This window comes from Dendrobates tinctorius, unplaced genomic scaffold (genome assembly GCF_039654945.1).
Source record: "Dendrobates tinctorius isolate UK_male_01 unplaced genomic scaffold, ASM3965494v1 ptg000074l, whole genome shotgun sequence".
Lineage (NCBI taxonomy): Eukaryota > Metazoa > Chordata > Amphibia > Anura > Dendrobatidae > Dendrobates > Dendrobates tinctorius.
Window position 1 is genome coordinate 19464174 of NW_027361742.1, and position 13258 is coordinate 19477431.

The 13258-nt window shown below is 45.7% G+C and overlaps 1 protein-coding gene across 1 annotated transcript in view; it reads left to right on the plus strand.

Annotated features, from left to right (window-relative positions):
• HMCN1 (hemicentin 1) overlaps positions 1 to 13258 on the plus strand; it is a 944468-nt gene that overhangs the window by 109157 nt on the left and 822053 nt on the right. Inside the window, exons 5-7 of the mRNA XM_073582913.1 lie at positions 4059 to 4230; positions 5491 to 5597; positions 9053 to 9173. Coding sequence (XP_073439014.1) covers positions 4059 to 4230; positions 5491 to 5597; positions 9053 to 9173 — 400 coding nt within the window. The remainder of the gene's footprint in view (positions 1 to 4058; positions 4231 to 5490; positions 5598 to 9052; positions 9174 to 13258) is intronic.

Consider the following 13258-nt stretch of genomic DNA (forward strand, 5'->3'; position numbering starts at 1 on the left):
TTTATTCCACCTATGGGACTGTATGAATTCAACCGGATGCTGTTTGTCCAACACTCTTGGTACGTTTCAATAGTTGATGGAGAGATGTTTAGGTGATTTAAACTTTGAAGCCATGCTCATCTATTTGGACAACATCATAGTTTATGCCGCTTTGTTTGAGGACCATCTACAAAGACTGGAACAGGTGTTTTGTCGCTTTCAGAGACACAGTCTAAAAGTGAAGCCTCAGAAATGTCATCTGTTTCATAGTCAAATCGAGTATCTGGCTCACGATGTTTCTGCTGAAGGGGTGAAGCCGTCCCGGGAGAAAATTGCTGCAGTGCAGGATTGGCCTACTCCGATGATGGTGAAGGATGTTCAAGCGTTCTTGGGGCTGACTGGGTATTACCGGCATTTTGTGAAGAATTTTACTTGCATACTTAACCCTCTACTATAACTTTTAAAGCGAGTACCCTCAGGCGCCAAGAACCGGACTATACGATGGGAAGAACAGCAGGAAAAGGCATTTCAAGATCTGAAGAAGGTGTTGACGGAAGCACCTGTGTTGGCTCATGTGGACTACTCTCAACCGTTCATTCTCCACACCGATGGAAGCTTGCATGGACATGGGGCAGTGTTGTTGCAGATACAGGACAGGAGAGAGAAGGTGATCGCTTCTGCGAGTTGGTCCCTTCATGATTCCGAACGAAATCCTGACAATTACACTTCCTTCAAGCTAGAGCTGCTGGCATTGGTGTGGGCTATGACGGAGAAGTTCACGGAATACCTATCCGGGTCTGAAGTACTGGTGCATACTGATAACAACCCTTTGGCTCATTTGGAAAATGTGAAGCTAGGAGCTCTGGAGCCAAGATAGGTTGCTAGAATGGCAAAGTTTCGATATAAAATTGCCTACAAAAGAGGGGCTGAGAATACTCATGCTGATGCCTTATCCAGGGTGAAACATGGGAAATCTGAGAGGAATATAGTTGAGGAATTAGAAGATGAGGAGATTCCCAAGTTCTGAGTTTCTGCCAGGAGGGTGGTAGCAACGCAGGAACAGATACAAGTGTTGGCCAGGGAGGGTGTCTTAGGACAATCCCGTGATGAGTGGGTTCGGTTACAGCAGGAAGATGGGGAACTTGCCCAACTAAGACAGTGGGTGACGTCTAAGCAACTTCCCAATCAAGGAGAGAGAAATACCCTGTCTCCAGAGGCTCTGCGGATTCTTTGACAATGGGAAAGACTCCACATGAGAAATGGACTGCTGTATCGGAAGATCCAACCACAATGAGAACTGGGTGTCACCTAGCAAGTGGTAATTCCAGAGACGCTGTTATCAAAGCTGGCCACAGAGGCGTAAGAAAGAGGAGCACACTTCGGCCAAGAGAGAACCTTTCAGTGGTTTCAACGATTAGCCTATCATCCTCGGCAGAAGGCTGTAGTCGAAGAAACCTGTAGGCTACACAGGAGTTGTGAGTTGGCGAAGCCACCAGAACACAGAGCTCCAACACAAACCATCATAACTTCTGCCCCTCTGGAGGTGTTAATGATAGACTACCTGACTATTGGGCCAGCTCATCAAGGGTACGAGCATTGTCTGGTAATGACGGACCACTTCACAATGTTCGCTGTAGTGACCCCAACACACGATCAGACTGCTGAATCCGCCACGCATGTCATCTCTAAGAACTTCATTCAAGTGTACGGCTGCCCGAAGCGAATTTATTCTGACCAGGGGTCCTGTTTTCTGGAGAGAGTGATGGAAGAATTGCACCGGCTGTATCAGATCGAGAAGTCTCACACAACGCTGTATCATCCTCAAGGGAATGGAACCTGTGAACGGTTCAACTGCACCATAATTCAAATGCTGAGAACACTAGAAGAAGACAGGAAAGCCCAATGGCCCAAGCTTGGAGCTGAATTAGTATGGGAGTACAACAACCGCATGCATCAAACCACCGGTTACACCCCGTATGCCTTGCTATTTGGTCGGTCAGGGAAAGAGAGCAGGGAACTGGATCTGGATCCAGAGGAGGACTACCCACGGATGGGGGTGTCCACCTGGGTTCGAGAACATCGTCATCGTTTACAGACTTTGCAACGCCTAGTGCGGATCAGATTTCAGGTATTGGAACATGCAGAAAGAACTCCGCTGCAGGGGACAGATCTCCCAGCTGGGGACCATGCACTAGTGCGAGAAAAACATCCTTGAGACAAACTAGAGAACCGTGGGAGAGAAATCCATATAGAATAAAACGGCAAATCAACTCTGAAGGGCCCGTTTACGAAAGTCTGCCTGAAGGCGAAGAGAACTCTGCCACTCGTATAGTTCACCGGAATATGCTTCTGCCCTGTCTGTCAAAAGATCCTGATCAAGTGGAAGAGGTGCAAGATGCTCCTGAAATACGTCCACCAGTAGTAGTAGTTTGTGAAGAGGAAGAAAGTACTGAACAGCCATCCAAAGATATGCGGGAGGGACAAGTATCTGAAGTTCCTGAGGAGTCTGCTCCAGTGGAAACGGATTTTTCACTGACCTCACCTATGCAACCTGACTCGACCACTCATGGAGACTCTACTACTCCTTCTGACTTACGTTGTTCCGAACGAACAACAGCCAGAATACCACCCAATCAATACAATCAGGACAAATTTATTTTTGCAGAAAACTGTCCAGGGAAAAGAAGAATTCTAATGTGTTTTACAAGAACACTCCCATGGAATGGTGAGCAAAAGGAGAGGGGGAGTGTAGGAAGATGGACTGGATCGGTGGTACCTCTCTCGCGTCGGTCCGGAACTATTGGGGCTGTCACCATTGTTGCCGGGGGGAAATCTTTCTGACCCAACAGACCTTTGCACTCGACTGTAGGGGGTGTGACAGCGATAAAAGAGACAGTGCACAGGAAAGCAGGAGACTTGGCAGGAAGACAGAGCGCGCAGCAGGAGAAGGTTGATTCCCTCTCCGTGGAGCGACGTGATAATTCAGGCCCGCGCTACAGCTCCCCAGCCCATACACACACTTATTGTGAGCAACTTATTCCTGTGTGTCCGTTGACTCCGGTCACTGAGAATCCATCCCGCACAGCTCCTCTGACTGCCGCGGGCACGCGGCCTAATTCTGACCGTGTAAATCATGCTGAGCCGGGTTGCTTTACCCCTGCCTCCGCCACAGAACTGAGTGACACTCCGGCGGTGCTACAGACTATGTCACACCACATTAGTCACTCTGGGAACGCAGGACCTCACCTAGGAGAGCCAGGATACGCTGCTTCTGTCAAGAGACAGCCCCTCAACTTTCTTCAGGATCATGCCAGAGACTTCACGCGCCACCGTGGGATTTCAAGCTTCCCCTGCCCGGAAGACTGACAAGTTTAACTGTTTCTTAAGCATTCATTCTTATCCTTATACATTACTAAGTTTACTCCCCCTCATAACGCCTCTCCCTGCATGGAGTAACCCCTGTAATAAACCCTTTAACTCTTGCTCTGCCTCCTGCTCGTCACTGGATCCCACGTACCTATGATTCTACAGTATCATATATCACTGGGGCTTATGGGCATCCTGCAGTGAACTGGTGATCTATAGAGAACCTGTCATGTGCAAAAATGCTATTTATTTGTAGATATAGGGTTCATCTGTGTAACATAGTGTTACAATGCTGTCTGACCGTTTTACTGAAAACTTAGGTGCTAGGAGGAAATAAACTTATATTTTCCCAAAAGCTACCATCTTTCAGTAATATGGTTGTGTCTGGAGTGACCACAGCCATCGTTCACTATATTGTGAGGGGCAGCTGTAATCACTCCTTGACGCTTTGATTGACAGTTGACTCTGCAGTGCATTAGTACAGAGCGAGGTGCTAATCAAATTGCCAGGGAATGATTACATCAGTCATGTAATCATTACGTCTACAACTATATGCCTTTTTTGTAATATGTTGTATTTTAAAATCAAGCTTTTTACAATGTCTTCAGAAAATAAAAGTGGTATTCTTAACAGTTATGAAGCTCTATTACATTTTGTTTTTTATTTTTTATGTTTGGAGCATACATTGATAATAATGAAATGTCTTTATTCAGGTATTAAAATGGGTAGAGGAAGCTGTTCAAGCCTCAAAAGTTCATCTCGTATCTACAGACCACTTGGGTGGTGCCTTACACACCTGGGAAATTCCATTAGATCCAAGCCTTCGGGAAGTTACTGTGTCGCTGAGCGGACCGTCTCCAGATATAGAACTCTATGATCCAGTTGGTAAGGGTCTTTACAAGGATGAAATAGTTATCTATCTCTGATATGCTTTATTTTCTGTAGAAGAGTTTAGGGGCTGCCAGTTTGCCTAATTTTCCCTTCAGAGCATGTAGATATATGTTTTACAGCAGCCACATGGACCATAGCCAGCAATTGTCAGGACCTGGCTAATTTAGGGTTAGGTGCACACAGTGTTCTTATCCTAGGACTATGTCTGGATTTCTGCTGGAATCCCCAAAAAACTTTATTCTGATGGGAACCCCAAAGGAGCCATTCACTTGAATGAGGCTAAAGGAGTAACTGTGATCACTATCTAGCCCACTGGTGGACACAGACAAAAATGGGTCAGTGTGCAAAAAAAACATGGGACCTTTGCAGGCAAATAGCTCATCAATTCCAAATGTTTTAAAGGTAGTAGTGGCCTCCTTACCTCTATGGTCCCTGTGTGGCTGCAAACGTTGCATCAACAATATGTTAACCCCTGATTTAGCCTGAATTCTCAGAGTCTTCGTCTTTTCCAGACATGCATGTTATTTTAACACAGTTAACCAAATTTTTGTGCATGTCTTATATATGGTTATTGATGATTATATTTTTTCATCATGGTACAGTTTTTTGTCCAGTAAAAAGGCTGACAGACCAGTATGACGGAAATTAGATTTTTTTTATTTTTGTTTTTATTATTCTTTGCTTATATAGTGCTATCTTATTCCATAGCGCTTTGCATACTTTATTATCACTATCCCCATTGGGGCTCACAATCTAAAATCCCTATCAGTATGCTTTGTCTTTGGAGTGTGGGTGAAAAACAGAGAAACCAGAGGAAACCCACGCAAACACAAGGAGAACATATAAACTCCTTGCAGATGTTGTCCTTGATGGGATTTGAAATCAGGACCCCAGCACTACAAAGCAACAGTGCTAACCACTGAGCCACCATGCTGCCCGATTTGATGAAGCTTAAATACATTATAGTCAATGTGCTCCATCGGTGTTTGCCATGTTTCCAATCCAGTATTGCTGTTAGTTTAGGTGTTTTGTTCCTTTGATGTAGTGGAACAACAGAAATAACAAACACATGTGAACCAAATCATACAGTAGCTGCTTGTTAGTGTGCCCCTGCCATATGCTACGCGAGACACAGGTTCCACTAACCCTCTACTCAACTTCGAGCCAAGCTGACACTATGCACCTTTTATTTTAAGTTGAATTATGTTGCTTACTGCTCTATAATTCAGAATATTTATATTTTTCTAATTTCAGGAAAGCAAATAAAACCAGAAACAGGCCTAAATGAGTTATTAAATATATTCAATTCTGCCAAGGTCTTAAATATTAAAGAACCAGCAGCTGGGACTTGGAAAATAAAGGTAACTCAATAGCTGTTATGATACTGTGCTTCGCAAAAACTACAAGCACAAGCTGATTATTTGGATTTTAAACAGTGGGTACGGAAAGTATTCAGACCCCTTAAAATTTGTCACTCTTTGTTTCATTGCAGCCATTTGGTAAATTCAAAAAACAGCATTGGCGCTGTCGGCTTACAGCCTATTGGTAACGCCCATACTGTTAGATTAGGCGGGCTGCCCAGTGTGTATGAATAGCGCCACATACAAACTTTATTGTGCATTAATATGCCAAACAACCGCTCCCACCATGGATTGGCAGGCTGTGAGTGGTTGTCTCATCGGCATTTTTTGCATCTGTGTTAAGTGAGTCCACTGCATTCAGTTAGTGCATTTGTTTGGAGGCTTGGGCAGGTGAGCAGACATCTCTGCCCTTTTCTGCAGGGTTTGCCAGTCAAGAATGTTCACAGAGTTGTTCTGAAGCCACTCCTTTGTTATTTTAGCTGTCTGCTTAGGGTCATTGTCTTGTTGGAAGGTGAACCTTTGGCCAAGTCTGAGGTCCAGAGCACTCTGGAAGAGTTTTTCATCCAGGATATCTCTGTACTTGGCTGCATAAATTCTTCCTTCAATTGCAACCAGTCATCCTGTCCCTGTAGTTGAAAAACATCCCCATAGAATGATGCTGCCACCACCATATTTCACTGTTGGAATTGTACTGGGCCGGTGAAGAGCAGTGCCTGGTTTTCTCCATACATAACACTTAGAATTATCACCAAAAAGCTCTATTTTCACCTCGTTAGACCAGAGAATCTTATTTCCCATAGTCTGGGAGTCCTTCATGTGTTTTTTAGCAATGCGGACTTTCATATGTCTGGCACTGAGGGGAGGCTTCTGTCGGGCCACTCTGCCATAAAGGCCAAACTAGTGGAGGGCTGCAGTGATAGTTGACTTTGTGGAACTTTCTCCCATCTCCCTACTGCAGCTGTGGAACTCAGCCACAGTGATCTTGGGGTTCTTCTTTTCCTCTCTCATCAAGGTTCTTCTCCCACCATTGCTCAGTTTGGCTGGATGACCAGGTCTAGGAAGACTTCTGGTGGTCCCAAACTTCTTCCATTTAAGGATTATGGATGCCACTGTGCTCTTAGGAACCTTTAGTACTGCAGAAATTCTTTTGTAACCTTGGCCAGATGTGTGCCTTGCCACAATTCTGTCTCTGAGCAACTTGGCCAGTTCCTTTGACATCATGATTCTCATTTGGTCTGACATGCACTGTGAGCTGTGAGGTCTTATATAGACAGGTGTGTGCCTTTGCAAATCAAGTCCTATCAGTTTAATTAAACACAGCTGGACTCAAATGAAGGAGTAGAACCATCTCAAAGAGGATCACAAGGAAATGGACACCATGTGACTTAAATATGAGTGTCTGAGCAAAGGGTCTGAAAATACTTATTTGTAGCCAGAAACGCGTAAACAACGTTCTGTTGTTTGAACAGCATTCAATAAATCACCAGAGCACTCAGCTGGATCGCTTCTTCTTTCATTATTTCTGAATACTTATGACCATGTGATATTTCAGTTTTTCTTTTTTAATAAATTTGCAAACATTTCGGTGTTTTTTTTGGTCAGATAGGGTGCAGAGTGTACATTAATGAGAAAAAAATAAATTTTTTGAATTTATCAAATGGCTGCAATGAAATAAAGAGTGAAAAATTTAAAGGGGTCTGAATAGTTTCTGTACCCACTGTAGATATAAAACAGAAAACATTGAACTAAACAAAGTATCATTGTGCCACAAATAACCTCATCTTCTGCTCTACACTGTGTTCCAAATTATTATGCAAAAAATATTTCCTCATATTTTCTCTAAATTACCTATATGAATTACAGTCATTGTTATTTTCCAGTCATCTAATATTCTAGTCTAATTGCAATGTTTTTGAACAAACTGCCTATGAAAACAGTATATTTTTAAAAATAAGAAACACTCAAAATGCATGTTCCAAATTATTATGCACAACAGAGTTTTCAACCTTTTTATTTTTATTTTGAACAAAAAAATGGTCAATTGTGAAATTATAAGCATTATCAGCTTATTACAAAATGAAATCAAACAGTTTTCAAGTCAAAACTTTATTCTAGGTGATGTTACATTTGTACATAGGACCCCTTGTTGGAAAGAAGCTTCTGAACTCTCTCATCCATTGAATTTGTCAGTTTTTGGATGGTTTGTGCTTCAATTGTTTTGCATGTGGACAGAATACCCTCCCAGAGCTGTTGCTTAGATGTGAACTGCCTCCCGCCATCATAGACACTCCTTTTGATGATGCTCTAGAGGTTCTCAATGGGGTTGAGGTCAGGGGAAGATGGTGGTCACACCATAAGTTTGTCCTCTTTTATGCCCGTAGCAGCCAGAGATGCAGATGTGTTATTTGCAGCATGAGACGGTGCATTATCATGCATGAAAATGATCTTGCTAAGGAAAGCACGGTTCTTCCTCTTGAATCATGGCAAGAAGTGCTGTTTTTGAAACTCCACATAGATTATGGAGTTCATCTTTACCCCTTCAGGGATCCTAAAGGGGCCGACAATCTCTCTCCCCATGATTCCAGCCCAAAACATTACTACACCTCCTCCTTGTTGGCGCCTTAGCCGTGTTTTCATGGGGTGTCCATCAACCAGCCATCCTCCACTCCATCCATCTGGACCATCAAGCGTTGCACGGCACTCATTGGTGAACAAAACAGTTTGGAAGTCAGTCTTCATGTATCGTTTGGCCCACTGGAGCTGTTTTTGCTTGTGTGCAGTGGATAGAGGTGGTCGACAGGATGGCTTACGCACAGCTGCAAACCTTTTGAAGGACCCTGCATCTTGTTGTTCGGGGGACGTTGGAGGCACCAGCAGCTTCAAAAACTTGTCTGCTGCTATGACAAGGCATTTTTGCAGCTGCTCTTTTAACCTGACGCAATTGCCTGTTGGAAAGAGTCCTCAATTTTTCCTTATCACTACGCACACGTGTGTGCTGGGAATCAGCTACATACTTCTTGATTGTGCGATGATCACGATGAAGGGTCTTGGCAATGTTGATTGTAGTCATGCCTTGACCTAAATACTCCACAATTTGTTGCTTCTCAGCAGCCGACACATCCTTTTTCTTTCCCATTTTGACAAAAAATGTAGGCTGCTTAATAATGTGGAACAGCCTTCTTAAGTAGTCTTGCCTTTATTTGGACACACCTGCCAAACTAATTTGCACAGGTATCTGCAATTACTTTCAGTGACATAAAGAGCCCTGACACACATCACCATCAATGAGTTTAAATGACAAACACAAAAATTCTAACCTTATCATTCCTAAACTCTTTTTGCATAATAATTTGGAACACAGTATATGTTAGGTTAAAACCTGAGTATTATAATATATATTTTTTCGATGGCTTGGGTATTATAAATAAGAGCTCAATATTGTGATTGTTTTTCAGCCATCAAGTAATGGACGTCATTCTGTGAGAATCACTGGAGTCAGTACTATAGATTTCAGAGCAGGTTTTTCTAACAAGCCTACCTTAGATTTCAGTAAAACATCCAGCAGACCTATACAAGGTGGGACCTTTTGAGCAAAATTTCTAATTAATACTTAATGTAAAACTAATTTTCTATGTGTTCGTAAGTTTCATGGCTAAGTAGGTTGTACGAAAGTCCTTACTGAGAACTGGAAGAGCCAGGAAAAAGATCAAGCTGAGGTAGTAGTTTATTCAGAGATATGCAGCAGAACAGTTCATGAAAGTCAGTGAGACTAAGCATGCAAGCACAAACAGGTGACCAGACAGACAAAGTAACGCTGGGACATCTGCCATGGTCTGGCCATAATGTGGCCTGGCGGCAGACTGGCGATATTGAAACCCCAGTAACAACAGTAACTGGGGTTTTTTATACATGGTTTAGACCAAGTAAGCTGCACCTTGCAGCAAAAGACACATAAATGATAACCTCATACTGCAGAGAGAAACGTGTGTTTTAGAACAAAGAATACTGTTAGGCGTCGGGTTCCTGCAGCAGCTCAGCAGGAATCCAGAGCCTCACATTCTGCAGTCTCCAATTATCTATCGACCGCAGAAGAAATTGCTCAGCAGTCTTGGAGTCCCAGACGCTCTGCCCAGACCTGCTCTATGGGTCTGGCTGTTGCTGCCACCTTTGGGTCAGCAATAGCAATGCAGGCTGCTCTGCAACAAAACACTCCAGAGGCTAAGTCCTCTCATCGCGCTACTGGGCATGCTCACGAGACGATTTCTCATTGGAGATCAGGAGTCATGTGCTCAGGTCCTTCTCCAGATCTAATTGGTCCATCACAGAAATCTGGAAGGTCCCGGAAGCGCACAGCTATAAAAGGCTCGCATGGCCGCTCGGCCATGCACTAGTATAGTCTCTAGTTGCTACTGTGTGAATGATGATGGATGCATGAACCTGCGAATGACTGACTAAGATCCCCTTCCTCTGATATTATGAGTGTGTAAAGGGACTTAGCTTTAGAGTCTGTGCCAGCCAGTGGCAAGCTACAAGCCACAACAACATCCTCCACAGTGCTAGCGTCCGACAGTGCGCCAGCTACCGGGCATTGTCAATTAGCGGCAGTGTCTGTTGCCATGCTGCAGTCTGCAGCTCCCCTCGGCGTCCGCAGTTGCGACGCCGCACGCACGGTAGGTCTGGATGGACTCTGACCCTCTGCCTAGGGCCCAGCTCCTGTGACCACATACCATGCGTGCACTTCTCTGAGACCTGTGAGTCCAACAGGCTCAGTATTTATGTTAATGCCTTAGGCATCTCTGTGAAGCCAACAGAGTACGCCCAGCGCACACCGAGTGACGTCCAACCTGCGTGAAAGAATACCGCCATATTTAGTGTTCGTCATTATCTAGCAGCAGTGTTAACACCTTCTGCACGGTGGACCCCGGGCAGTGAACGCACTTTCCATTATTTTATATTTAGTGCGTTTCGCTGTCCCCAACATTATACTAGCGTCAGGGTCTGGCTAATAATGGCGGACCAGCAGCAGCTACAGCGGTACATTCGGCAGCTGGAGGGCAGGTTGGCAGCCCTCAAGAGTTCCACCTCGGCTGCAGATGCTGCTGCGGTCGCTGCTCAGACAATTGCAGAAGCTGTCTCCCGTGCGTCCATGTCCACTCCCACACCGACAATTTCCCGCCTCCCGTTGCCCGATAAATTTTCTGGTGACAGCGCCATCTGTAGGGGTTTCGTGAGCCAGTGCTCTATACAGCTCAAGTTACTGGCCGCGCGATTCCCTACAGAGCGGGCTAAGGTGGGGTTTATCGTCTCCCTCCTGTCAGGAAGGGCATTGGAATGGGCTACGCCACTATGGGAGCGTGATGACCCTGTGGTACTGAGCACTGCTCAGTTTCTAAAATCACTAAAGCAGGTCTTTTTGGGGCCCTGGGTCACTCACAACACCTCTCTCCAGTTACTTGCGTTAACAAAGGGATCCCTGTCGGTCAGTCAGTACGCCGTCCGTTTCCGGACACTGGCTTCCGAGCTGGAGTGGCCTGAGAAAACACTCATCCCTGTGTTCTGGAGAGGGTTGGCTGAGCATGTCAAAGATGCTTTATCTACCAGGGAGGTTCCCGTAAGTCTGGAGGAGTTGATTGCTATTTCCACCCGTATTGACCTCTGTTGTGAGCTCATCTGTTCATTCACCTTTTGTGTCCGAGGATCTCCCTCTTCTGGTGAAGGAAGGTAGTGAGGCTGATTTGGATGAAAGAAACCAAACACCTGATCAGGTGGATTGTGACTGGGTAACAGGAACTTCAGACTGGATATAAGGCAGCCGACGCCCTTCTGAGTGGCTCGTGATTTCTCTGCTGGATTCTTGGAGACCAGTCTGATTCCTGCTTCCCAAAGATAAGTTTTTGCTCTGCTATTGAACTTATTAGCTTTGGTTTTGTTTACCTTGTTTTTTTAGTTCAGCCATCCCCGGCCGGGGGTGTGCTGGATTCTTATTCCTTGATTAGTGTTCTCTTTTGCTCTGCTTTCAGAATATTCTGAGTGCTGATCTAGGGTTTGAAGTCTAGGGACTTCAGGGTCCTTTTTGCTTATCAGTTGTGTTGGTAATATTTTTAGCAGGGTTTTCTCGGATTGCAGACAGCAGCTTTTCTGTCCTGTCCTTTTTAGTTAGCTTGGGCCCCATCGTTTGCTCAACCTATCTTTCTATCTGTGTTAGTGTTTTCATCTTGTTTCACCGTCATTATATGTTGGGGGCTGCCTATTGCTTTGGGGTCTGCCCTGGGGCAGTCAGTTTTTCTCTTTTCTCTCTTTAGGCTTATTTAGATCTCCAGCTGTGACGAGGTGTCTAGGATCACCGTAGGAACACTCCACGGCTACTGCTAGTTGTGTGATAGGATTAGGGGTCTGCAATCCGCTAGTTTCCAACCTCTCTGATTTTCTCGGCTGAGCTTGTGTTTTGTTTTTTCCTCCTCGGTTACTCAATCATAGCAGACCTCCATTTTACGGAGCGCGGGCTGGAACGTACTCAATCCAGACAGAAGCTTAGGTTGGTCCCCGACTTCTCTGAATTTCTGGAACCCCCTGATCTGGAAGTCATACCTCCTGAGCACATGGATGTGTCTCGTACCGGTCCCAAACCGCTTCCGGCACAGGGCTCCACAAGCTGTTACCTGTGTCGCCAGTCTGGCCACCTGGCTAACAGGTGTCCGCAGCGATCAAAAAAACGTTCACCTCCAGTAGTAGTTGGTGGGGATCTACCTAGTATGAAAACTTTCTCCTCCAAACCGGTATTCTGAGGGACGTTAGACAGTGGAGCTTCCACCTGGGAGGTAGAGGTCACGGTGGATTCTGGGGCAGAAGGAAATTTTATGTCTTCAGCCTTCGCCCAAAAGCACGCAGTTCCACTGGTGCCACTTCCTCACCCCATGACCATCAGGGTGGTCAACAGATCTACCGTACCATCTCAGATTACCCACCAGACAGCACCCCTGGGGTTCTCAATCTCCCCATCTCATCACGAGACGTTGTCCCTGCTCATTATGCCAAAGGGCATCGACCAGGTGCTTCTCAGACTTCCCAGGCTCCGTTGCCATTCCCTTCATATAAAGTGGTCCTCCGGGAGTATACTGGGCTGGAGCAAGGACTGTGTGGGAAGATGAATGCGGGGCAGTGTCCAAGTAGCCTCTGCGGAGGTGCCTGCGGCGCTTTCCGCTCCCCCTACTGGGAATCTGAGGTCCACGGTTCTGGCCGCCCTTGAGTCAGTGCCGTCGGCCAGGACCTTTGTTCCGCCTCATCTGCGGTCCAAGGTTCTCGCGTGGGCACACGCGTCCAGGGTGGGTGGTCACTTTGGTTACAAGCGGACCACAACACTCCTGGCAAGGTCTTATTGGTGGCTGCAAAGGGCTCGGGACACTAAAAAATACATTCAGGCATGCACCTTTTGTGCTCGGAACAGCTCCTCTAAACAGAGGCCGGCTGGGTTATTGTATCCCTTGCCGGTGACAGTCCAGGCAATGGAGGTTCGCGACAGATTGGACCGCACCCCGCATGCCGCTCAAGCCTCTATAGAGTGAATGAAGACGCCCGCCGACACACATTGGCGCTGCGCTCCAACTTTTGCTCCTGGTGACTTAGCCATCCCTGACGCTTTCCACGTGTCCCCCGTCAAACCT